Here is a 27309-nt window from a genome sequence, read left to right as displayed (position 1 = left end):
AAAACAAATAATTGGCAGAATAGGAAACTTGAATCCAAAATAGCAGGTCTTACAAAATAAAAAAGAGAGAAACTGATTAGAAATGCAATTAGGTAAAAGCAAATGTGAACATAAAGAACCAAAAATGTTGTTTGTATTCCTGAAGAGGACCATGATATCCAGAATGTGATTCTGTGACTTGCAAATAAATTGTATTTAAGTGAGGGAGGGCTGTGCAAAATCAGCAACCTCACTCTTTCCTCCCAAAGCTATCCAGTGGCAAAATAAAAGATCAGAGCAACTAGAGATGACCCTGGATGTAATGGCAGACCTTGCTCTTTTTGGGCTAAGGTCTTTTAACAAGTTTCAGGTTGACTGAGGCAGTACCCACATAGAGAAGTAAAAACCAATGTTATTAAAAGAAAATAGGATCTCTTTTCAAGCAGAATATGTAGATATTGAAACCAGAGACAACTCAAGGATTATATATCCCAGGGAAAAAAGTGGTGAGTCAGAAAACTTGTACTCTATAAAAAAAGAAAAGTGCCCTTGTTGCTTAGAACCCTAAGGCAAAGAAAAAATAGAAAAAATCCATTAGTCACTCCTTCTGAAAGAACTACAAAATGAAACTACCAAGAATGTGATAGCCAAAATCCAGAGCTTTCTATTGTGCTACCTACCTAGCTGCCCCAATTGACAATATTATGGAATGTTTAATCCCCCTAGTTATTAGTATAATATTAATTTCAGCCACTATTCTCTTCTAAATTATAGTTTCTCTTCATATTCAGAATATCATGAAACCTTCATTTAAAGCGATCTCTCATAAAAGTATATGCATACATACATATTTATAAAGAAATATTTCCATATATTTCTCTGTCTTGTAAAGTATTAGCCTGAGACACTGTAGTTATAGAATGCTCCTCTGATTGTTATATACCTGATATTTGTATGGGTTTGCCCCAATGCCATTAATTTCAAGAAATTAATACATTTGACCGTTAATCAGACAATTGAATTTCAGAATTTATATAGAAATAGTACATTTTTATGGGGGATATCAAGAATCTGGGTATGTCCATCTTTAATGGATAGCTGAGGTGGGAATAATGAAAAAGTTGAGGAATTAAAGTTGAGGAATTGTAATATTTGAGAATTTGTTGAAATATGATTAGGTAACCCAGGGAAGTCATTGATTAAAAAAAAAAAAGGAATTCCCCCATGTAAATATTTAAGTAAATAGCACTTTTTGTAATAATAAGAAGTGGAGGGTACGCATCCACACTTGGGAAAGGGTACATGAATTGTATCATTATGGTAAATAAATATTGTCATATCCTATAAGAAATTATGAATATGATTAATATAGAAAAATTTGGAAGGATTTGAATGATTAACAGAAATTAGAAAACAGTATATTCACAATGATTATAACAAAGAAAATGGAAAAATAAACACAAAACATCAAAAGAAGGTTTCCAAAAAGATACTAGAATTCTCTCCCTACCCCAATCTGTTTGCAGAGGTAGAAGGACCGTAAATGTACATTGTAAATGCAAGTTTTTAAAAATTATTATGTGGAATGGTTAACAGTGAGGGGAATAAGGAATAATACTGAGGGAAATTTTGGTGATTTTTTTTAAGTTAATAAAAATTATTTAAAAAAAAGATAGTCCAAGAGTTGAGTAGGAGGGTGAAATGTGCACTGCTCTTTTCCAAGGACCATTTTGATATTTTAGTATAGGTTACAGATTAATGGAGAGGGATTTAAGGCATGTAAAACAATCATAGGGCTCTCTCAGTAGTTTAGCCATATGGTGAGCTTTTCCATCATGTGGGCCTCCATCTCAGAAGTAAAAAAGGAGTTTATAGAAGAGATTTTGTGAAAGTTGAATTTATTAGACTTATTAACAAATTAGATAGTTAAGGTGAGAGAGAATGAGGAATCAATGAGGAAGATAAGATGGTGCTAACCTTCTATTTTAACAGAAAAGAGTGAAAGAGGGAAGGGATTACAAGGAAAGAGTGAGTTTGATGAGGGAGAAAAGCAGACATCCCAGTATGTAAATGGACAATAAAACCTTACATCCTCTGGAGAAAAATCCCTTTCTTATACAAACTTCAAAAGACTTATAGTCTCTGGAGAAACTTCTTTGATATACAAACTTCTCCATATCCTCTGGAAGCAGAAAAGTCTTATTAGATACAAATCCTGTTCAATTATCCTATTGTGTATAAAATAAAGATCTCAAGCTATGCTTCTTGCAATAGGACTTTTCTCTCTCTGGAAGCTTATTGCCTGCTGATTCTGTGGGGTCCCTTTCCTAATCAATAAAGACTTTGTTTTAACACAGCTTTGAATAGGTGAATTATTTCACCAAGGATCTGCCCTTAGCACTTTGGACAGAGACAGAGAGAACCACAGACCCATCTTTGCCTAGTATTGCACCCTCTTCAAGTTCAGTTTTGAATATAGAGTTTAGGATGTCCACAGAATGTCCAGTTTATTATGTTCATCAGTCAGTAGGAAACTGAACATCAGGACAGAGATAAGGATGTGGCAATTTAGATCTGAAAATGATAATGGAAAACAAGAAGCAAGGTAGTATATAGGCACAAGAGAGGGAAGCTCAGGTTAGACTCTTGAAGGACACCTATGTTTAATAAGCTTGATTGGAATGTTTAGTAAGCTTGATTGGAAGGTCCTGCAGATGAAATTTAGGATTGGTCAGACAGAAATAATACCAGCAAGTGAGCACTGTCACAAAAACCTACAGGAAAGAGAGTGGTTGACTGTGTCAAAGACATTCAGAAAAGTTAAAATAAATTTGAGAATTAAAAAAAAAAAAAAAGTCATTGCTTTTTTTAGTGTATTATTTTCTTCAGTTACCTTTTTTCGCTCCTTTTGTATCTGGCCAATTGAATTGTTTTGTTCATTGCATTTTTTTTTTTCCATTTCACAAATTTTGTTTTTCAACAAATTGTGGTTTTTTTTCCCCCTATCTGTTTTGTAAAGAGTTATATGCTTTTCCCATCCCTTCTTATAAAGATATCATTCCCTTTTACCATTTTTCTTCTCTCTTTTAAGATCCTTTATGTAATCTTCCAAGAAAGCCTTATGAAATGGGGACCAGCTTATGTTCCCTTTGGGGCTTCATCACAGAGAGATTTACCTTTAGAAGCCTCAGGATTTGAGGTCTGTTCTTCTGTTTCTCTCCATAAATGCTGTCTGTGGTGAGACTTCTTTTTGGTTTTTTTGCACATTTTTTTAACCTTGAGGTCTGCTCTTAATGCAAAGGAGCAACAGCTGTTTGTTTGCCCTGGGGTAGTTCTGCTGATTGATTTCTGGTGCTAAGTAATCGGTCTAGGTCCAGTGTTCTTCTGGGCTCAGTGGCTTACAATTTGTCCTTTGTAACTAATGCTTGCAACCAGGGCAGAGTGGCCTAAGAGGCTCACAGAAGATTACCCAGCAGACAGCACAAGGCTCTGACTCCCTGCCCAAGCTCATTGACCCTGGGCTCTCTGTACTGGGACTGGGCTCAGCAGACTGTCCCCCTTCCCGACTGAAACAGACACGTTCTGAAGTTCTTCCAAGGTATCTTCTTTGGGGAATATGTTGTACTCCAAATATTTGTGGGTTCTGTGACTCCAGCACCAGTTTAAAGGCTTAATCTGTTGTTGGTCAGAGGAGGTCACGGAAAGTCCTGTCTGCTCTCCACCATCTTGGCTCCACCCCCCAAAAGTCATCAAATTTTGCAGCTAAGAAATCATTATGATTTTGGAGTGACTTTTTCAGTTGAATGATGAAATCACAAGTATATAGCAGAGTTAAGAAGAGAGTAAAGGAAGTGGAATCATACAGTTTATATGGACTTCTCAGGAGTTAAACCATTAAAGGGATATAAAATAGCTAGTAGAAGTAGTGGGATTAGGATATCTTTGGGAGGGAGAAAGAGCCACCTCTTTATGTGGGGATTAAGTAGGAGGGAAACAGTTCCCTTTACTGAAACTGTGTTCCCTTTAAGATTCCTTTTATTGTGTCCCCTTTTCTGATCTCAGAGATCAGAATCTCCCAGGCTCCAAGGACACTAGAGACAGGGCCCATCCTCCCAGGATGAGAGAAGTAACACTATTCAGAGCTAAATCAACTCATTCAGTTGAGAAATCCTGGTCTGATCAGCTCAGACTGTCCCAATCCCCACCAAGATACCTCTATATAACGGGTTGCCTTAAACTCAACTCCTTGCAGAAGGCTTAAAGTAGCTTGCTCAGCAGCTAGGAGGACTCTGCCTTCTGAGAAAGCATTCTCTCCTTGCCAAAACTCCATTTCCCTAATAGGACTCTGCCACTATAGAAGTCAGTCTTTTAGCAACTGGATTTCTCCCCAACAATAAACTTTCATTTTGCAATTAATAATTCGGGAATAAGTAAATTATTTCACTTTAATATCCATGGCCCATAAAAAGGGGATTATAACAACTCTATTATTGCCACTAACCTCATCACCACCAGGTATTGAGGGGATTCACAGTTCATCAAGACAAGACACAGGAAATATAATGAGGGAAGCCATTTCAGTAATTAAGTATGTGGAGATAAAAAGAAAGAATTATTCCTGAATGCTCTTGAAGTTTTATGATTTGTTTTTAGTGAAATATGAAGCAAAATTTTCATATAAGTTTGTTAGGGGTAGAGGGAATAAAATAGGAACAATAGGAATTTTAAGAAGAGAAGATTTAGAAGTTACGGCAAGGGTAACAGTGAATCAGATAAAGTTATATCAAGTGATTGCTTTATTGAGATGATATGAAGTAAATTTGTAATGGATCCTGTCAGTACTGTTTCATTGCTTTTTCCAGTTCCTTTTAGCTTCTTGAGAATCAGGACAAAAGATAGGTTGTGGAAGTAAAAATCTAGGATTGGGTGTTGACCAATCAGTTAAATGATATGGGGGTAAAGAATTACATGATTGGATATAAATTGAAGTTGAATCACATACATACACACACACATGTGTGTGTGTACACTCAATGACTTTGATAATGCAATTGTGAAATGTTGATAACATAAAAAAACTAAAAAAAAACAACAACAATGTTTTATTTTAAAATTTAAGAATGTAAATAATATGAAATAAGACTGGCTTAGTAGTATAGAACCTCTATTAAATGCCTTGAATGCTAGACTAAAGAACTAATTATTCACTGTGCTTTGCAGAAGTAAATAATCTTTGGAGTTATAGAAATTAATTCAAAAATTGTGTGGTTAAGATGTTTGAAGGATCCTCAATCAACATATATTTATTAATCATCTATTATGTGCCAGATACTATTCTAAGCCATTTCCAAGGACAATATCAGCAAGAAAAAAAAAAAAAAAAAAACAGATAAACAAACAAACCATGAAGTATATCAATGCCATAAGAGAAAGGAGAGTCTCCAGGTGATCAGGAGATATTTTCAGCATTAATTACATAGAAGATGGCATGAACATTCCAGGAGGAAAAGTTAAATAATAGTGGGAAAATTTCAGTTTGGCGAGGAATACAGTAAATAAACTATGAGATTTGTGGAGTGGGAAATGGAATGGCAACTAGAAATTAGTAGTTCTCTCTGGAATAGGTAAGTTTCAGTATGCAGGGTAAAATGAGTTTTACCAAAGGAAGTTCCAGGATGAAGGGAAGTATATTAATAATGGAAGGGGGATTTTAATAAAAGGAACAGTAAAAGTCAAGAAAGTAGAAGAGGTTAGGTACAGGAAAGGGGGAAATTTTACCATTTGTCTATTGGCACTGGTAGGTAGGGGAATGAAGCTTTTTTTGCCTATGACAATATGTCGAAATAACAGATTTCACAGTTGCATTACTCAGAATCATTGTTGTGCCCAGCATCGTGAAAAGGGCAGTAAGTGATTGAGTTAATTAGCCATTAAAGAAAATATGAGATCAATTTCACCTATCTTCATCTCATTTCTGCAAAGTATACAAGTTAAAATTGTACTATCTCAAACTAACCTTTATGTTTAAAGTTTTGAGTTGAGTGAGATATTCTGGAATATAGAACTAGGTTTGAATTTCATTCAAATTTCACTTCAGTTTCATTATCCCCAATGCTCATTAATAATGAAATTTGATTATAATAGGACCAAGCAATTAGAATTTGTACTGGTTCACTATTTATCACCCAATGATAAATCAACTTTTTAGTTGAGTAGCTTGACTGTTTTAACTCTGCCCTTTAAGGTACATTATTAGACAAAACCACTCAATAAAAGGCAAAATCATGTGACTTGATTTATCAGTAGATTTGCCATAGTAAAGCAACTGTGAGATGTATTTATTGCTGTATAAAGTTGACACTTTATTGCTAGATTATTCATTAATCTTCCCAGTTTTATTTCTTCAAGTTGCTTTCACAAACGGTGTGAAAAATTTTGCCAGAGACCAGAACTTATAGGTAAATATTCTACAAGTCATAATAAATTAAGATTTTTATTCCTAGATTATTTTGCTAGTTTTACACAGATTTGGCCAGGTAAACTTGTAAGTTATGAGACAGTCTCTTCATCTTATTCTGTACTATATTACCACATTCATCTTCCTAAGGAATTGTGTACTCTCTAAGATATTTTCTTTTGTCCACCAAATAAAGCAAAGATTGCTTAGCCTGACATTCAGGGCCCTTTATAATACTGCCTCAAATAAAATTTACTATCCTAATCTTGCAGTTTTTACCAGCATGCTTAGAAATAATTCTTGATGTAATGTAAATAGAAGTTTTGTGAAAATTGTTAATGTCAATGTTACATTTCTTTTTTAAAATATGTCACATCATTTTACTATAACAGTAATTCATAATTCATTTATAACAGTATTCCTAAACTTGAAGAAAAAAAATTCCATTCTTATGCATTGTCAACAGTTAACATTTCTGGACTGCAAATTCTTCATCTGTTAAATGAGAGGGATGCCTATATGAACTCAGGCATGGTGCTAATTGATACAGATACCAAAAAAAATGAAATATGCTTTGTTAAGGTAGAAGCTTAATCTTCATATTCCAAGCAACTCCCTAGCAAAGATATTTTTAAAAGGAGTACTATATAAAACAGCGATCAGTAAAACCAGTGGGAAGGAGTTTATATTTTCCTCTATCCAGTGTCACACTGGACAAGAAGACAACCAGAAGCATCTGGTCATTCTGAACAGGGCATACCAAGGAAATCTGAAGCTAGTCCAAATTCTTGTAAATGGAGCCTGAAGTGTGTAGGATCTTGGCCCTGGCCTGTTAGAAAGTGTGACTGTCCCACTAAATAACTGTTCTGGGAAAGGGAGATTGTGCAGTTTTCAAAGAGGGGCTTTCTATGAGGCCTTCACCATGTGTTAAACGAGTATTCAATAAGCTAGTTGAAGCTTGTCAGAACTACTGATGGAAACATAGATGACTTGTAGTTGGTGATAGTACAAGAAGTGGTAGGTGAGAGAGTTAAGAATAGCATCTATATTGGATCATCAGGAATGAGAGGCAGAAAATAGGATTGCAAAAGAGAACATTGGGAAAATTTGCCCAAACTGGTTAGGGCAGCCAAGTTCTAATCTCAGAACTTAAGGTAGAGATGTAAGTAGAGAAGGAAATTAATATTGTGGACTAAAAGAAACTCAGAAGGTAAAATAAGGAAAAGAAACTAACTTTACCATATATGCACGTAGATTCTCAGGATGGAAAAAATATGGCTAGAAGGGATGAAGCAAGAAATTTAAAAATAAAATTGGAACTCTTGAGAAAAAATGGAGAGTATTAATATTTTGGGTAAAGATTTTGTAGTAAGCAACCTAAAAAAGCAAATGAAACCATCAGAACTTAATCCAAGCAATAAAAGTAATATTATCAAATATGTTTCTGCATATATGCATGCATTCATGTACATAAAATAATATTAATAAAATTTAGAGAATCAAGGAATCCCAGAGGGGGTTATAATTTGGAATTTCAGTTGTGTTGTTGTTATTAAATTTAATATGTACTTTAACAGAATAAAATATATAACAATTTCAGCTTTATGTAGTCTTCTTTGAATAATGAAAATTGCTTAAGTCTGTTGACATTTAATAAGTTAATATTTTTTTGAAAAAAATTACTAGAATGAAATTGTTTCCATCCTCAAAAAACTTATATTTTATCTGGGAAGACACCTTGTATGCCTGTAGGAATATCCAGTTGTTCAGTTATATCTGACTCTTCATGACCCCATTTGTTTTTGTTTTTTGTTTTGTTTTGTTTTGTTTTGTTTTGTTTTGTTTGGCAAAGTAAGATACTGGATTAGTTTGCCATTTTCTTCTGCCACTTATTTTCCAGATGAGGAAACAAACAGGTAGATGGAGTGAAGTGACTTGCCCATTGTCATAAAGCTAGTAAGGGTGTGAGGCCAAATTTGAAATTGGGAGGATGCCTGTCACTCTAGCCAATGAGATGTCTAGCTATCCCATAAGATTATACTAAATGAATATAAATTATTAGATGTAAAGTTCTTGAATTGTGAGGGTCTGTCTGCTCAATTATAATCCTCTGGGAGGAGATCTGTAAAATCTTTTCTCTGTGTGCAGGTTTCTTGGGAGCTCTGATTCTCCTCCAGCTCTTGTCCTTTCTCAAATCAGACTGGTCTCCTTTCAGCCTGCCTGGTGTCAAAACTCTATCCCAGATTCGATTCTCCCAGACCCAATGCTGCCCTTCTTTTATCCTCCCAGAAAATAGGCATGTGAGAATACTTCCACTAATGAACTTGCTCCTCTTAGAATTCCTATGGTGTAAACTCCCTTTAAAGGCCCGAACCAAGGGTCTGAGCCAGAGAACTGTCAAGTCAACCTGAGTTCTCACCTTGTAATTGTTCAGACAACCTGAATTCTCACCTTGTCACTGTCCAGACAACCTGAGTTCTCACCTGGTAATCCTAACAATTAGACAGTTGGGGAAACAGGATTCTAGCAATTCTGCTCATTCAATAAAATGTTCCTATTCTGAATCTTGTAGTGCTTGAGTGATTTTTGGAGGAAGTTTTGGCAGCTAATTTTAAGAGATAAGGAATGAGGGTAAAAAAGAGATAGGGAATGAGAACATTCCAAGCATAAGAAATGGGCAGAACAAAGGAAAAGAAATAAATCTCAGAAGGTGCTAAAAAGGGGTTAGAACTAGACTTACTGTAAAAGTAAGAAGAAGAGCATGTATGAAGAAGAGCAATGGAAATCTGCAGTTATATCAATGCCAATTTAACTTAAGGGCTTTCAGAGCCATGTAGAAGAGTTTACATTTTTTGTCTTGGAAAGAACAGTAAGCCGTTGGAATTTATTTTATAAGGGTATGTATGACTTCGTCAGTCTTGTGCTTTAGGAAAATCATTTTGGCAATGGAGAATGGTAATGAGTGTTGAAGATTGACCATTATAGGAGACCTTCAAGTAAAAATTGAATATTCATATATTTGGGCTATTGTTAGGCTATGGTTCTCTGACAAATAAATGCTTATCTGTTTAATTTTACTAGGAAAAGAGTAAAAGGGAGGGGAAAAATATTTATTAAGAAGCTGCTATGTGCCAGTCACTGTACTAAGTGCTTTACAAATATTATCTTATTTGATCTTCACGACAATCTCATAGGACGATAGGTGCTATTATTTTTTATAGTTGAAGGTACTGTAGCAGACTTGTCTCCTGTGGCTTGTCCAGAATTATAGTTTGTAAGTGTCTAAACCTGATTTTGAGTGATTGAGTCTACTAAGCTGACTAAGCTACCTAATCATTTTATTTTTTGGTTTGCCCTTTAAATGTTTTCAGTAGCTTTGAAACATGACTGTCTACCCTTAAGAGTTTGTGGATTTTAGAAAAAGTAATGATTACTTTGATACATTTTTATGTCACCTCAGTTTTCATATATATCCTTAATCCATCCTTTGTTTTTCTTTCTTTTTAGTTTTTATTCATAGTTCAACAAAATGAACCAATTCATTAGCCGAGTTGAACTACCTCATATTACAAATGTGTTACCTCTGAAAAAAATATAAAAAATAAAGGGTAGCTTGGAGTTAAATTATTGAGACCCTTAGAAGTTAGGTAAAGCTGTTAAGTACTTTATCCAATATGCTATAAAGAAAGGGGCTACTAGATATGTTATAGCATCACAGTGACTTGATTAGGTCTGTGAATTAAGAAGATTAGTTTCAAACTTACATGAGAGATTAGATAAAGACATAAAAATTAAGTTTTAGGAAAATTTTTTTCCTAATTATGTTGCAATAAAGATTTATAGTTATTAGCAGTTAAAGGTTTCAGTGTTTTCTCCTGAATATATATTGAAGAGAATAGTATGAAAGCTTACATACATAAATTCAGATCTAGACAAAAATGTTTTTCTATGGATAAATTTATTAATTATCAAATATAAATTATCAAATATAATTATCAAAATTATCAAATAAATTATCAAAAATAAATGTATCAAAATATTCTCATCCTTCAACTAATCATCATATCTGTCAGTCACCCCCATCCCACTAAGAAAAAATTATGTAGAAGTATAAACATTAAAATAGAAATGGATTATTTGGTAATGCCCAGAAATGGATATCTAAGTCAAATATGGTCAACAAATATATTTAAATGTGAGATACTATGATAAATACTAGAGATACAAGGAAAGGCAAAAAAACAAAGACAATTCCTGCTTTCAAGGAGGTGATAGTAGAACAACAAATAATTATGTGCAAATAAAATATAGAAAAGATAAATTTAGAGACAATCTTACAAGGAAGGCACTAGCATTAAGGAGGACTGGAAAGGCTTTTTGGAGAACGTTAAATCTGAGTTGGAACCTGAACACAAGCAAAAGAAGCCAAGAAGGAGAGATGAAGAAGGAAATAGTTTCAGGCAAATAGGAAAGCCAATGAACTTCATGGAGCTGGGAAAGAACAGTAAGGAGTAATCTGTGAGAGGACTAGTAAGGAGATCAAAGTCATTGGATTAGGGAATACCTAGGAGTAGATTAAGGCATACAAAGTCAAAAAAGGTATGAAAGGGTCAAGGTATTAAGAACTTTAAACAACATGAAAAGAAACACCCTATTTTAATAATAGCTTTTTATTTTCAAAAATGCAAAAAATAGTTTTCAACATTCACTCTTGAAAATCCATGAATTCCAATATTTTTCTTTTCTTTCCCCCCAACCCCTTCCCTATACTGCAAGTAATCCAATATATGTTAAACATGTGCAATTCTTCTATACATATTTCCACAATTATCTTGTTGCACAAGAAAAATCAGAAAAGAAAAAAAATGAGGAAGAAAACACAATAGTCTTGTTGTTGTTATATATAATGCTCTCCTGGTTCTGCTCATTTCACTCAGCATCAGTTCATGTAGGTCACCCCAGGCCTCTCTGAAATCATCCTGCTGATTGTTTCTTATAGAATAATAATGTTACATAACATTTGTATACCATAACTTATTCAGTCATTTTCTAACTGATGGGCATCCACTCAGTTTCCAGTTTTCTTGATACTACAAAAAGGCTGCTACAAACCTTTTTGCACATGTGGGTCTCTTCCCCTCCTTTATAATGTCTTTGGGATACAGGCCCAGGAGAGATACTCCTGGATCAAAGGGTAAGCACAGTTTGATGGCCCTTTAGTCAAGTTCCAAAACTGCTCTCCAGAAGGGTTGGATCTGTTCACAATTCCACCAACAATGTATTAGTGTCCCAGTTTTCCCACATCCTCTCCAACATTCATTCTTGTCTTTTTCTGTCATCTTAGCCAGTCTGAGAGTGTTGTGATATCTCAGAGTTGTTTTAATTTGCATTTCTTTGATCAATAGTGATTTAGAGCATTTTTTCACATGACTAGAAATAGTTTTAATTTCTTCACCTGAAAAATGTTTGAGAACCACTCTTTTTAATAAAAGCATACTTTAAAATATATAGATCCATGACTATTAAAGTGAAGTAATTCACAAGTTTATACTGATATTAGAAAAGAAAATAGAATATATCCTTTAATGGTCCACTAAGTGGTATAAAGGCAGTTATTTACTGCTCAGTTATGTCTGACTAAATGATTCCCTGAACATTATTTCCTTTGGCTCACCCAAAAATAGCTGTGATTTGTTGGAGATGTACACTTGGGGTATAGCAAGGGTGTTACTGTTATTTCAAGTTTTAAGCCATTGCTTTTCTGTTATTGTACTACTACTACTACTATCAAAAATAAAGCTCAAATATAAAAGTCTTTATGGTTTACTGTATAAAGCAGCACTATGCTGGACCTCAAAAACTAAAAGCCCTATGATACGCAAAATATTTCAATAATTATCTTTTGATAGTTCCCTTAAGGGATTTACCATTTAGTGGAGGAAAACATCAAGAAAACAAATATATGCAAAGCAAGTTGCAAATAGGATAAATAGGAAATAATACAAAGAGATAAAGTTATGGTATTAAGAGTGGCTAAGGAAAGCTTTCCTGTATTGGCTTTTTAATTTAATCTTAAAGGAAACCGATATAAAGGAGAAAGGTTTGAGGTATGGAGGGGGGGGTGGTGAATAGTCAGAGAAAATTCCTGAAACTCAGAGAATAAAATGTTTTGTTCTTGGAACAACCAGAAGACCAATGCGACTGAATGGATAAGTATATATCAGAGAGTAAAGTGTAAGAAAACCAGAGAAGTAGGAGGCAACTAGGTTAGGAAGGAAGGAATTTGAACACCAAATAGCATGTTTTTATTTAATCCTGGAGGTGACAGAGAGCTATGAAGTGAGAGGGTGGGAGGCAGGGAGAGAGGAACGGCCTGATCAAGTCTGGTACCAGCATTTAAGTGATTGAATGGATTGAAGCAAGGAAGGACTTGAGGCCAGCAGACTTACCAGCAGGCTGTGAGGGGATGCTGATAGGGTCAAGGAGAGACAGCAAGGGAACATGGGGGAGAGATGTGACAGAGATGGAACTGAAAGGCCTTGGCAATGGTCTGATAGGGGATAGGGGGTGGGAAACCGTAAGGAATATTGAATCGGGCCCAGACTGTAAGGATCTGGATCCTGAGTCTGAGGATCCAGGAAATGATGTCCTCTGTAGGAATAGGGAAGGTAAGAAGGGCAGAAGATTTAAGGGGAAAAGCAATGAATTCTCTTTGGATGTTTAAGATATCTACTGGATATTCATTTTTGAAATGTCTAAGAAACAAGTTAGCTATGCAAGATGGGAACTCAGCAGAGAGTTTGAAAGAGAAAGGCAGATTTGTGAATTATCAGTATTGTTTATGCCTTATTTTCAAACAACCATGACATCAGGAAGATGATACTATGACATGCAAGTAAGTTGGATTTAAGTGAGGGATAGTTATATAGAATGAAGAAGGTTTTTATTGTTGAACCTTTTACACTTAGCTGTAAAAGATGCGTAGTTTGTTTTTCTATATAATTATGAAGAATTTCCTATCCAAGAAATAAGTAAATAACAAAAATATGACAATATCCATTCTCTGAAACAAAAGGTGTCAGAGTATCTGAACTTATGTCAAAAAAAAATTGTAAAACATTGACATCTATGTTCTAAATCATTAATAACAAAAAATCTAAATCAAATCAACTCTTAGGATTCATTTATTATCTACTAAGTTAAAAATATATTAATAAATACTACAGTGGTTATGGTCAAATAAACAGCATGCTTTTTATTTTCAAAATGCATGCAAAAATAGTTTCCAACATTTATCCTTGCAAAACCTTGTATTTAAAAATTTCCCCCCCTCCCTTCTCCCTAACTCCTACCCTAGACTGCAGGTAATTCAATATGTGCCATTCTTCTAAACATATTTCCACCATTATCATGCTACACTAGAAAAATCAAATAAAAAAGGGGGAAAAAATGAGAAAACAAAAAGCAAGTGAACAAGAGTGAAAATGCTATGTTGTGATTCACCCTCAGTTCCCACAGTCCTCTCTCTGGCTCTCTTAATCACAAAACCATTGGAACTGGCCTGAATCATCTCATTATGGAAAAGAGCTAAGCCTATTACAGTTGTTGCTATGTACAAGCTTTCTTGGTTCTACTCAGTTTACTCAGCATCAGGTCATGCAAATTTTTCCAGACTTTTCTGAAATCATCCTGCTGATCATTTTTATAGGACAATAATATTCCATTACATTTATATTCCATAATTTATTCAGCCATTCCCCAACTGATGGGCATACACTCAGTTTCCAATTTCTTGCTACAGCAAAAAAGGCTGCTACAATTTCTTGTAATTTTTAAGAACTTATTTGATCTTTAATATTCAAGTCATGTGTCGCTTATATGGGTTTATATGTTATAAAATGTTAGTATGAACACAAATTCTGTGAACTATATTCCAGTTTTCCCAAGGTTGTTCAAATAGAGAAAATTTCCCCAAATAATTTATTTTTTGTTTATTGACATGAAGTGATTGACTTTATTTTAAAAAAAAATTCTGTATAATGTTTCTTTACCTACTTATCTATTTTTGAACAAGTTACAAATACATATTATATTTACTTTTGTCTAGAGGTACTATTTTTCCCTTGAGAATCTAGATTTTTTTTTCCTCTGAAATAACAGTGTAGTATAATGCTAATTGTGCAAATGAATTTAGGTGGTATTGACATAGTTATTATCATTAAGCATCTGTGAGCAACAGAAAATTTCTTTAAGAGGAGTTTTATAATTTTATCTATAGTGGTTTTGAGTAAAACTTGACGCATAGACTACCTCCTAGTATATGTATTTTGTTATTTTTGAATGAGATACCCCTTCCTATTATTTTCTCCTGATTTATTGCTATATATCAGTGATAGGGAGAAAGGGAGTGTATGATCTTTGTGTTCATCCTTTATACCTTCCATTTATATGATACTGTAAAGTTTCCAAAGTAGTTTAAATCCATTTTATAAAATCTCCTATGTAAACACTAGTGTAGATGATATCTATTTTGCAAATGAGAAAACTGATGCTAAGATGTTATGTAGCTTAACACCAAAATGTTAAGTGTCAGATGAGATGTAGAATTCAAATTCAGTTCTTCCTGTGTGACCTCTAGATGTCTGTTTCCTAATCTCTAAAAATGAAAGAAATTGACACTTTGATTTCTGAGGTCCTTGTATGATTCTCAAATCCTTTGAAATATATCTTACCAAAATCTAAGTTACTTGTCAGAGTTTGATTTTTTGGTTACAAATTCTAAAATGTATTACTCATTTTCTCCTTAAGGTTTACATTATTTCTGTTTCAACAGTAAGTTCTTTTTAATATTTATCCTAGAAAGAATTATCAAAAAGTAAAGTAGATCATCTTTGAAGAATTGTATTTTGGATTAAAGTTCTTCAAGTAGGAGCCGGGTAACTTTAGTCAACCCATTATTGAAAATATAGAAATAATTGTTGTTCATGCATATGATACTTTGGAGGCCCTCTAAGCCTTGTACTCTGTATTTTATATACTATATGATCACACTTAAGTCATAGGATCCAAGATTGAGGAATAGAACCACACTCAGTGTGTCTAATTGCCTTATTCTGTAAATGAAGAAATTGAAACCAAGAGATTAGCTAATTTGTCTTTCACAAAGATAGTTCCTTGACTCCAAATTCAGTGTTTGTTCTGTCAAGCCACATTTTCTGAATAATAAGTTGTAGCTTAGTCCATCTTTTAATAAATGATAGTATCATTGAAATAAGTCAAGAATTTATCAGATGCTTTGCATTTTACCTGAAGTCTGCCAGTTAAGCAGGAAGACAGTGTAGCCTGTTTCAATTTTGCTACTCTGTTAAGAAGTTTTCTTTGATTTTACCCTAAAGGGGCTATTTTGTAGCATTCTACTTCCTACTTTAGCCCTATTAGACTAATCAATATGCCTCTACATCAAATACTTTCTAACAATTTTGTGCCTCTCTCCCACTCTAAATATGCTTTTCACCTTGGCTAATTATCTATATTTCTTTTCCCATAACCTAATAGCAAAATCTCTAGATTTCTCATTTTTTGAAGTTTGTTTACACATACATTGGGGCATCTTCTGTTGAGGAATTTGTAGGGGACAAAGCCAGCTTTTATAGGCTGTGTTGTAGAGTGGATCACATCTTCACCACCATGTAACTGATTAAATTTATTTGGCATAGGAAAATGTTTTGCTGTCTTTAAGGCTTTATTTAAAAAACAATAACTTCGATCAATATTTCAGAATGTTCAAGGTTTTAGAAAAATGTGATAGGATAATTTTATAATTATAAATTTATAATATAATATTAAGGAAAGCATAAAACAGAGAGATGTAGGCATATCAAGGTGTTTTCACTGTGGTGATGGAGGGGATCTATTACTGAGTTCAGCTTTTGCAGTGGGATCTCTTAGGAATAATGAGGTATTTCATTTGTTCCTGTTTACAGATGACATTTTCCTGATTCCATCAAGCCCTAAAACATAATCTTTTATAAGAGATCCATAACTTCAGAAAAGATAGTAAAGATAAAGAATGTTTATACCTAGATTGTTATATACATAACATAAAAACAACTTTTACATCATTCGTCTTTGCAGAGCAGGTAGTATGGATTAACATTGAGTTGGGCCTGGAGGAAACTAGACTGGATTACTTTCAGGGAAAAAAAAAAAAACTCTTTTAATGACCCAAAACTTTCCCCTGAAACAAATGTCCATATCTTTAGTACTGGTATCCTACCAGTTATGTTTATTTTTTAACTCTGAATCTTGGAACACAACAGTCTCCAAAGAATTAAACATGGGTGGCCAGAGTCAAGATGGCAGAGGAAAAGTAGAAAGTTATTCAAGCTCTCACAATTTCTATCAAGACAAATTTAAACCATGCCTTAAAACAAATTCTAAAGCATGTGAATCCACAAAAGGTTTGGGTGAAACACTTTTCCAGCCCAAGATAACTTAGGACTAAGGAAAAGTCTCTCACTTGGATGAAAGAAAAGCAGAGGCAGCATATGGACAAGCCTGCAGGAGGCCCCTTATCCCTACACAGATCAGCTGAGGCCCCACAGCCCCTGCACATCAGACCATTCATCACGCCTTGCAGGTAAGAAGGCTTCTGTGCAGCAGGCTAGCTTAGGGCGGATGGCCTCAACACAAGTAAGCCACCAGCCTCCGAGGCTCCCCAGGAGCAGAACACAACTTTATAAGTCACTAAATAAATGGGGCAAGCAAAAGCAGTGACCATAAAAAGCTACCATGAAAGCAGGAAAAATCAAAACACAAATTCAGAAGAGGATAACAATGTCAAAATGCCTACATGTGCTGCAAAGAGAAATATAAATTAATCATATGTCCAAAAAAGTCTTTCTGGAAGTGCTTGAAAAGGGTTTTAAAAATCAAATAAGAAAAGTAAAAGAAAAATTTAAGAAATTAAGCAAAAGAATCATGAAAAAGAGTCAACAGTTTGGTCAAGAAAGCACAAAAAATGAAAAAAAAAAAAAAAGAACATCAAGAATCAAACAAAATCAAAAAAACTGGGGGGAAAAAAACTAATTTGGAAACAGATCCAGGAGATATAATTTAAGAGCTACAGAACTACCTGAAATCCATGATCAAAAGAACATTTTTGGACAGTGTTTTTCAAGAAATTATCAAAGAATATTGCTATGATATCCTAGAACTTGAGGACAAAAAAAAAACATTGAAAGAATGTTATATCTCACTTTTAGAAAAGATCCCAAAATGAAAACTCCAAGGAATATTATAAAAATGTCATTACTCTAAGGTTAAGAAGAATATACCACAAGTAGCCAAATATCATAGAGACACAGAATTCCATAGCATTTAGCAGCTTCTACATTAAAGTATTGTAGGACTTGGAACAGGATACTCCTGAAAGCAGAGAAGCTTGTATTAAACTAAGAATTAACTACCCAAAAAAAATCTTAGCATAATCTTTCAGAGGAAAAAAATGGACATTGAATGAAATGAAGGACTTTCAAACATCAGAAAATTCAGTTTTCAAATACAAAACTCAAGAGAAGTATAAAAAGGTAAAGAAGAAAGAAAAAAACTTTACAAGTTTATATCCATTCATGACAAGATCATTCTTGTAACTTAAATCTTAAACTATTTATCTAGATAGTTAGAAGGAATATATAGAGAGGGTATTGGGTATAAGTAGATTTTGATGGGATAATATTTACAAAAAAAAATAAAAGGGATGAGAAAAAAAGATTTTGCTGAGAGAAAAGGGAAAGGCAAGGCAGAATTGGGTAAATTATATAAAAAAGCACAAAAGACTTCTTATACTGGAAAGAACGAAGAGTGGTGGTGGTGGCAGTAGTTATTACTTGAAACTTACTCTCCAAATTTGGCTCAAAGTGGGAATAACATGCACACTCAGTTGGGTATATAACTCTATCTTATCCTGTAGTGAAGTGGAAGGGGAAGGAGAAAAGAAAAGGAGGACCTGATAAAAATGGAGGACAAAATCATGAGAAGGGATACAGTGAAAGGAGAGAGAGAAAAAAGTATAAACAAGAGTAAAATAGGATGTCAAGAAATACACAGTAGTAATAACTTCATGTGAATGGGATGAATTCCTCCCTAAAGCAGAAGTAGATAGCAAAAATGGACTAGAACCAGAATCCTACAATATGTTGTTTGCAAGAAACATGGTTGAAGCAGTGAGGTACATATAAAGTAAAGGTAAAACACTGGAGCAAAATATGTTATGATTCAGCTAAATTTAAAAATCATCATTACATAGCACTCATAATCTCAGATAAAACAAAAGCAAAATTAAAAAGAGGACAAGGAAGTAAATGAAGTCTTGCTAAAAAATAGTGAAATAATTTCAGAACTAAACATATGTACCAAATGGTATGACATCCAGAGTTCTAATAGGAGAATGATTTAAACCTAATTCAGCAAATTAGGAGAGCATGGAATAATTTGTCTGTAAGATCTATGAAGAAAGAAATAATTTTTGTCAAAATGAGAAATGGAGAGCATTGCTAAATGTAAAAATCATTTTGATTGCATTAATTTTTTTTATTTAATAGTTTTTATTTACCAGATATATATGCATTAGTAATTTCACAATATTGACAATTGCTAAACCTTTTGTTCTAATTTTTCCCCTCCTTTCCCCCACCCCCAGATGGCAAGTTGACTAATACATGTTCAATATGTTAATTCAATATGTTAAAGTATTAATTAAATACAATGTATATATACGTGTCCAAACAGTTGTTTTGCTGTACAAAAAGAATCAGACTTTGAAATAGTGTACAATTAGCCTGTGAAGGAAATCAAAAAATGCAGGCTGACAAAAACAGAGGGACTGGGAATTCCATGTAGTGGTTCATAGTGATCTCCAAGAGTTCTTTCATGGGTGTAGTTGGTTCAGTTCATTACCGCTCTATTGGAACTGGTTTGGTTCATCTCATTGTTGAAGAGGGTCTCATCCATCAGAATTGATCATCATGTAGTATTGTTGTTGAAGTATACACTGATCTCTTGGGTCCTGTTCATTTCACTTAGCATCAGATCATGTAAGTCTCTCCAGGACTTTGTGAAATCATCCTGTTGGTCATTTCTTACAGAACAATAATATTCCATAATATTCATATACCACAATTTATTTATCCATTTTGATGGGCATCCACTCAGATTCCAGTTTCTGGCCACTACAAAAAGGGCTGCCATAAACATTCTTGCACATACAAGTCCCTTTCCCATCTTTAAGATCTCTCTGGTACATAAGCCCAGTAGTAACACTGCTGGATCAAAGGGTATGCTCAGTTTAATAACTTTTGGAGCATAGTTCCAAATTGCTCTCCAGAATGGTTGGATTCTTTCACAACTCCACCAACAATGCATCAGTGTCCCAGTTTTCCCACATCCCCTCCAACATTCATCATTATTTTTTCCTGTCATCTTAGGTGTGTAGTGATATCTCAGAGTTGTCTTAATTTGCATTTCTCTGATTAATAATGACTTGGACATCTTTTCATATGGCTAGAAAATAGTTTCAATTTCTTCATCTGAGATTTGTCATATACTTTGACCATTTATCAATTGGAGAATGGCTTGATTTCTTATATATTAGAGTCAATTCTCTATATATTTTGTAAATGAGGCCTTTATCAGAACCTTTGACTGTAAAAATGTTTTCCCAATTTATTGTTTCCCTTCTAATCTTATCTGCATTAGTTTTGTTTGTATAAAAACTTTTCAATTTGATATAATCAAAGTTTTCTACTTTGTGATCAATAATGATCTCTATTTCTTCTTTGGTCATAAATTCCTTTCTCTTCCACACGTCTGAGAGGTAAACTATCCTATATTCTTCTAATTTATTTATAATCTCATTCTTTATTCCTTGGTCATGAACCCATTTTGACCTGACCTTGGTGTACAGTGTTAAATGTGGGCCTAGTTTCTGCCATATTAGTTTCTAGTTTTCCCAGCAATTTTTGTCAAACATTGAGTTATTATCCCAAAAGCTGGGGTCCTAGGGTTTGTCAAACACTGGATTATTAAAGTTATTGATTATTTTGTCCTTTGAACCTAACCTATTCCACTGATCAGCTAGTCTATTTCTTAGCCAATACCAAATGGTTTTGGTAACCGCTGCTTTATAATTTTAGGTCTGGTACAGCTAGGCCACCTTCATTTGATTTCTTTTTCATTAATTCCCTTGAAATTCTTGACTTTTTGTTTTTCTATATGAAATTAGTTGTTATTTTTTCTAGGTCATTAAAATACTTTTTTGGGAGTCTGATTGATATAGCGCTAAATAATAGACCAGTTTAGGTGGTATTGTCATCTTTATTATATTTGTTCACCCTATCTAAGAGCATTTAATATTCCAATTGATTAGATCAGACTTAATTTGTGTGCAAAGTGTTTTGTAGTTTTGCTCATATAGTTTCTGATTTTCTTTGGCAGATAGATTCCTAAATATTTTATACTATCAGTAGTTACTTTAAATGGAATTTCTCTTTGTAACTTTGTTGGATTTTTTTAGTCAGTTATAAGAATGCTGATGATTTATGTGGGTTTATTTTGTATCCTGCAACTTTGCTAAAGGTGTGGATTATTTCTTATAATTTTTTAGTAGAATCTTTTGGGTTCTTTAAGTATACCATCATATCATCAGCAAAGAGTGATAATTTGGTTTCCTCATTAGCTACTCTAATTCCTTTAATCACTTTCTCCACTCTTATTGCCAAAGCTAGCATTTCTAATACAATATTGAATAGTAATGGTGATAGTGGGCAATCTTGTTTCACTCCTGATCTTAATGGGAATGGTTGCTGTTTATCCCCATTACATATAATGCTTACTGATGATTTTTAATAAATGCTACTGATTATTTTAAGGAAAATTCCATTCATTCCTATACTGTCAAGTGTTTTAAAAAGAATGCATGTTGGATTTTATCAAATGCTTTTTCTGTATCTATTGAGATGATCATATGTTTTTTGTTAATTTGGTTATTAATATGGCCAATTATACTGATAGTTTTCCTAATATTGAACCAGCCCTGCATTCCTGGTATAAATCCTACTTGATCATGATGTATTATCCTGGGGATGATTTTCTATAGTCTTTTTGCCAATATCTTATTTAATATTTTAGGATCAATATTCATTAGGGAGATTGATCTATAGTTTTCTTTCTCCATTTTTAACCTCCCTGGTTTGGTTATCAGCAGCATGTCTGTGTCATAAAAGGGATTTGGTAGGACTCCTTCATTCCCCATTTTTTCAAATAGTTTATATAGCATTGGGGCTAATTGTTATTTGAATGTTTGGTAGAATTCACATGTGAATCCATCTGGTCCTGGGGAATTTTTCTTAGGGAGTTAATTAATAGCTTGTTCTATTTCTTTTTCTGAAATGGGACTACTTAAGCAATTTACTTCCTCCTCTGTTAATCTGAGAAGTCTATATTTTTGGAGATAGTCTTGATTGCATTAATTTTGAAAATTTTTGCACAAACAAAACCAATGGAACCAAGATTAGAAGGAAAGCCGAAAATAAGGAAACAGTTTCACTGTCTCTGCCTTATGTCTCAAATATATAGTTAACTAAGTCAAATTGATAAGAATGCCAGTCATCGCTCATTTGATAAGTTATCAAAGGATATGAACATAGTTTTCAGATGAAGAAATCAAAGCTATCTCTAGTCAAAAAAAAAAAAAAAAAACTTGATTATAATCTAATCACTATTGATTAAAATTGGCAAATTAAAACAACTCTGAGGTACTGCCTCACACCTACCAGATTGACTAAAATGACAAAAAAGGGAAATGATATATGTTGGAGAGAATGTGGGAAAATTGGGATAGTAATTCATTTTAAAGGAATTATGAACTGATCCAGCCATTCTAGAAGGCAATTGAAACTATGCCCAAAATGCTATAAAAGTGCATGCCTTTTGATCCAGCAATATTAGGACTGCATCCCAAAAAGATCATTAAAAAGAAGAAGAAGAAGAAAAGGGCCCACAAGTATGAAAAATTATAGCAGTTCTCTTTGTTTTGTGGCAAAGAATTAGAAATTTAGGGGATAACCATCAATTGGTGCATAGCTAAACAAAGTATGGGATGATTGTTATGGAATACTCTTGTGCTTTTAGAAATGATGAACAGGAATGCTTTCAGAATAATCTGCAAAGGCTTACATGAATTGATGTAAAGTGAAGTGAACAGAGCCAGATTTACATAGTAGCAGCAACTTTATGCAGTAAACAACAAGGACTTAACTCTTCTCAGCAATATATTGATCCAAGAAAATTCTAAAGAACTTATGATGAAAAATACTATGCACCTTCAGGGAAAAAAAATTAAAGACTGAATACAGTTTGAAACATACTATTTGTTTTTTCTTCCATTGTTATTTCCTTTTGGTCTATTTCTTCTTTCACAGCATGATTAATATGGAAATATGTTTTGCAGATATCCATATATAACCTATATCAAATTGCTTACCCTTTAGGGAAGAGGTGAAGGAAGCCGGAAGAAAATTTAGAAATCAGAATTTTAAAAATAAATGTTAAAAATTAGGAAAAAAAAAGTAATATTTAGAAAAATAAAAAAGAACAACAAAAAATTAAACATGATTGTATATACTAAAGGTTATGGTCTGTAGGAGCAAGCCTCAAATATGAAAAATTTAATTCATAGAAGAGCAGAAGTAGGAGTTACCCTCCCAGATGTATGACAGAAAAATAAAAGAAGATGGTGAGGTTATGTAAATACCCTAATACTTTACTGGGAACCTCATGATTTCAGAAGAAAGTCAGAAAGATCTCCAGATTACTGTTGTAAGAACCTCTTATAGCTACTCATGAGAAGAAAAAGACAAAAGCACTAGAGGAAAGCTAACCATGAAAGGATAGCTGTCTATACTGTTAGGGAGGACATCCAAATTGATGAGATTATTAAAGTTTTGCAAAATTTAATTGGTTGCTCAGTTGTATGAGTTATATTTCCATTAAATTGATATCTCACAATGTCAAGTGTAGTTATATACACACAGGAAATCAGTAAATAATTGCTAAATTAATGAAATCTCATTGATTTTTGGTAGAAGGCAATAATTACTTGTGTTTTTCAAAAGCTGGTTACCAATATGCTCCTATTTTTACTTCAAAAGAAGTGAGGGAGAATAAAATCTGGATGTGCTAGGATGCAGTATTGTGATATAAGGATTAAAAATTAAGCCAATCATCTTATTCACAGGGGAAGAGGAGGTGTTGCCCCCCGACCAGCAGGTGTACCAAGAGGTGCACCAGCTCCCAGAGGAGTCCCTCCTAGTCGGGGTCCAGTCAGCCGTGGTAGAGGACTTCTTACCCCCAGAGCACGAGGAGTCCCCCCAACAGGATACCGACCTCCTCCCCCACCACCAACACAAGAAACATATGGTGAATATGTAAGTAATATATTTCATGTGACAAATTTCATAAGCCACTAGAAATTGAGTTCTTATAAAATTCAGCTAAAATAATATGGTTCTATTGTTTTTCCTCATCTTTTCTCTTACAATATTGTTTTTAAAGGATTACTTTTGTTTTAGAAATTAGAGAATGTTCTATGCACAATGAGAAGAGCAAAGACTCAAGTATTTAGTCTTCTATGTTACAAAAAAAAATTCCTTATGATGGAATATAAGTAATTTTTCTCATTTTTCATAATGAAACAAATAATTTGAGATTCAATAATTTGTTAGTATGGTTAAAAGAGTTATTTTACCTACAAGGAAGTAAATATAGATGGAAGTGGAAGGAAAGATAATTTTACAAGAATGCAAACCCACTGATATCATTAATATACAAACCTAGTTAATTATAAATGAGAAAAGAAAGTATGATTGAATGAATCATTCATATTATGGAATAAGAACTGTTGGAAACCAAAGTAAAGCTGTAACAATAAGGGAAAATAATACATCTTGCAAGTCTTTATAATAACTTGCTTTAATTTGTATAACAACATTAAGAAATAAAAGTTAATGTACCTAGTGTGGTTCACATAACAACTCTACAAGATAAGCTAAATAGCTTTATTCCCATTTTATAGATGAAAGAATTAAATCTCAGGAAAGTAAGATGACTTATTAAATATTATACAGCTAGTCAAACTGATGTGATCATTTGAGCACATATCTTCTGAATCCAAATTCATTGTTCTTTTAGCTATGCCATGCTACCTTCATTTCTTTCTCGAACTGATACAAATGGCTTATAAGTGTTTACACAGCTAGTCATTGCCATATTCCTTCATCTGGAATTCATTTGGGGGATTGAGTCTTCTTCTTCTATTCTATTTACTTATTTCCTTATTCAGTATTTCCAAGAGAAGTTATTTTCCTAAAGAAAAGAGATTTTTTAAAAAGTAAAATTCATCTCAATTAAAAGATGGATAACATGAGGAAAGATATTAAAATAACCTGCATATGTGCTGGTGTGGTCTAGAACTCTATTAAAAAGACCGTTATTATTACAGGGTTTCTTTTGATAATCTCATCTGCCAGTGGTCGCAGTTATAATCTTTTACCAAATGATTTCCCAATCTATATACCAAGCCCTAATCTCTCCCCAACGTCTAGTTCAACATTTAAATGTCCGCTGCATCCTTCATATCTCAGACTCAAAATCTTCCCCCTCTAAATCTGCCTTTCTTCTACTGTTCAGTTCTTGTTTATATTATCACTGTTATGATCTCTTATAGTGGCCCCCTTTTTATTTAACAACACTGCCCCTATCTCAATTCAGCTTCTCTTTATTTTTTAACTTAAACCATTGTAATTGTTTACTAATACATCTTCCTGTTTACAGTGTCTCCCTAATACAATTCATCCTTGTTACAGCTGTCAAAATGATTCTCATAGTGTAGGTATCCAACCATGTTCCTTCCTTGCTCAAAAACCTTCAGTAAGTTCTTTCTCTGTGTAATATATAAAGCAGGTTCTTTGTCCTGTCACTTTAAGACTCTCCATGTATCTGGCTCTCTTAATCTGCCTTTGCAGCTGCTGCCTTTCTCCACCCCCCCCCCCCCAATTATCCCCCAGTTGCAGCACTTCTACAACCAAGGGAAACAATGCTACTATCTATTCTCCAATCTGGTGGATCATCTGCCAATAGATATTGACTTAGTAACTAGCATTTATGTAGTGCTTTGTAAGATTGGCAATGGATGTTACATGCCATCTCATTTGCTATTCATTTTGGCCTTGTGTGTTAGTTGATGTTATCTCTGTTTTGCAAATGAGCAAACTAAGATACAAAGAGTTTAAATAAATAACTTACCCAGTTCACCTACTGTGTATCTAAGGAAAGAGTTGAAATCAGTCCTGTCCTCTTATCCACTGCACCATTTAATTATATAGTGCAGGAATACAGTGGCCCTTATGTTTATAATACATTACCTTTTGCAGTGTTGGTTATTTTTAAATGCTCCTCCAACTTAAAGTGCAGCTCAGGTGTCATATAAGAAATACCACCTTCTCTCATACCATATGACTACTCTACAACCAAAAATGTTCCCTTATCAAATATTTTTAGAGCACTTTGATCTGAATTAACTTTAATTGTATTAGGACATTAATCTAAAGCTTATCTTGCCAATCGTTTCTATAAAATTAGTTTATAAGATATTTTATCAGATGTTTTTCCAATCTAGTAACCTTGTCAAAAAAGCTGTCAAAATTTAAGAGCTAGTTCTTTCATTTTTATGTAAAAATCCATTAGCTATCTCTTTAATAATCAATAATGTTTTATATTTTTTAAAAATTTAACTATATTTGATTTGATTGTGGAATTTTTTTTAAATTTTATATAATTAAAATTGTTTATTTTCTTTGATCTCCATTATATGGTTTGTAAATTTTTTCTCCAGTATATAGATCTGAAAGATATTTTTTCCTTGTTCCTTTTAAATTGTTTACATGGTGAGCTGTTCAGTCTAAGTCATATAACCATTTAGAGCTTAACTTAGTATAAAAAATGAGGTATTTATCTCAGTGTAATTTCTTCTCTACTACTGACCAGTTTTCCCATAATTTTATTTTATGATGACTTCTTCTCCCAGTATCTGGGTTCTTTGGGTATATGGAATACTAAGTTACTAGGTTTATTTGCTTCTTGAACATTGGGTACCTAATTTGGTCCTCTGATCAGTCTACCTCTATATTAATTATTTCCCCTGGGAATCCTGACTCTTGTTTGCCTCCAGATGAATTTCATGATTATTTTTGTTCCAGCTCTGTAAAATAATTCATTGATAACTTGTTTGGTAGTTTAATTGGTATGGTACTGAGTAATCAATTTAATTTATCGAGAATTAATAATTATATCATATTGACTTATTTTACCCATGAGCAATGAATTTTTCCAATTTATGTTTCTATAAACTATGTTTTAGTTGTATTATATAACAAATGTTTTTTTAAAATTTTATGTCATGTGTGTGATATACACATGCATATTTATGCACACATGTGTTATATATATGTGTGTGTGTGTGTGTATAAAATGATTTAGACTTATTAAAATAAAAACCATTCTCCAATTGTTAAAAAGGTTCAAAACATGTGAATAGGCCATTTTTGAAAGAAGAAATTCAATTTATAATAAAGCATATGAAGAAGTGCTCCAAACAGCTAACAATTATAAAAATACAAATTAAAACGAATCTGATTTTCCATCTCAGACCCATCAGATAAAGAGAGAGAGAGAGAGAGAGAGAGAGAGAGAGAGAGAGAGAGAGAGAGAGAGAGAGAGAGAGAGATTGGCAGCAAAGAAAAAATGAGCTTACATTTTCA

General features: G+C 33.4%; 1 protein-coding gene across 1 annotated transcript in view; it reads left to right on the top strand.

Annotated features, from left to right (window-relative positions):
* The window catches only part of KHDRBS3 (KH RNA binding domain containing, signal transduction associated 3), a 259539-nt gene that overhangs the window by 169934 nt on the left and 62296 nt on the right, over nucleotides 1-27309 (top strand). Inside the window, 1 exon segment of the mRNA XM_074264910.1 lies at nucleotides 23730-23919. Within this exon segment, the coding sequence (XP_074121011.1) occupies nucleotides 23730-23919 (190 nt within the window).

Source organism: Sminthopsis crassicaudata, chromosome 1 (genome assembly GCF_048593235.1).
Source record: "Sminthopsis crassicaudata isolate SCR6 chromosome 1, ASM4859323v1, whole genome shotgun sequence".
Classification (NCBI taxonomy): domain Eukaryota; kingdom Metazoa; phylum Chordata; class Mammalia; order Dasyuromorphia; family Dasyuridae; genus Sminthopsis; species Sminthopsis crassicaudata.
This window is presented reverse-complemented; position numbering and strand designations above follow the sequence as displayed.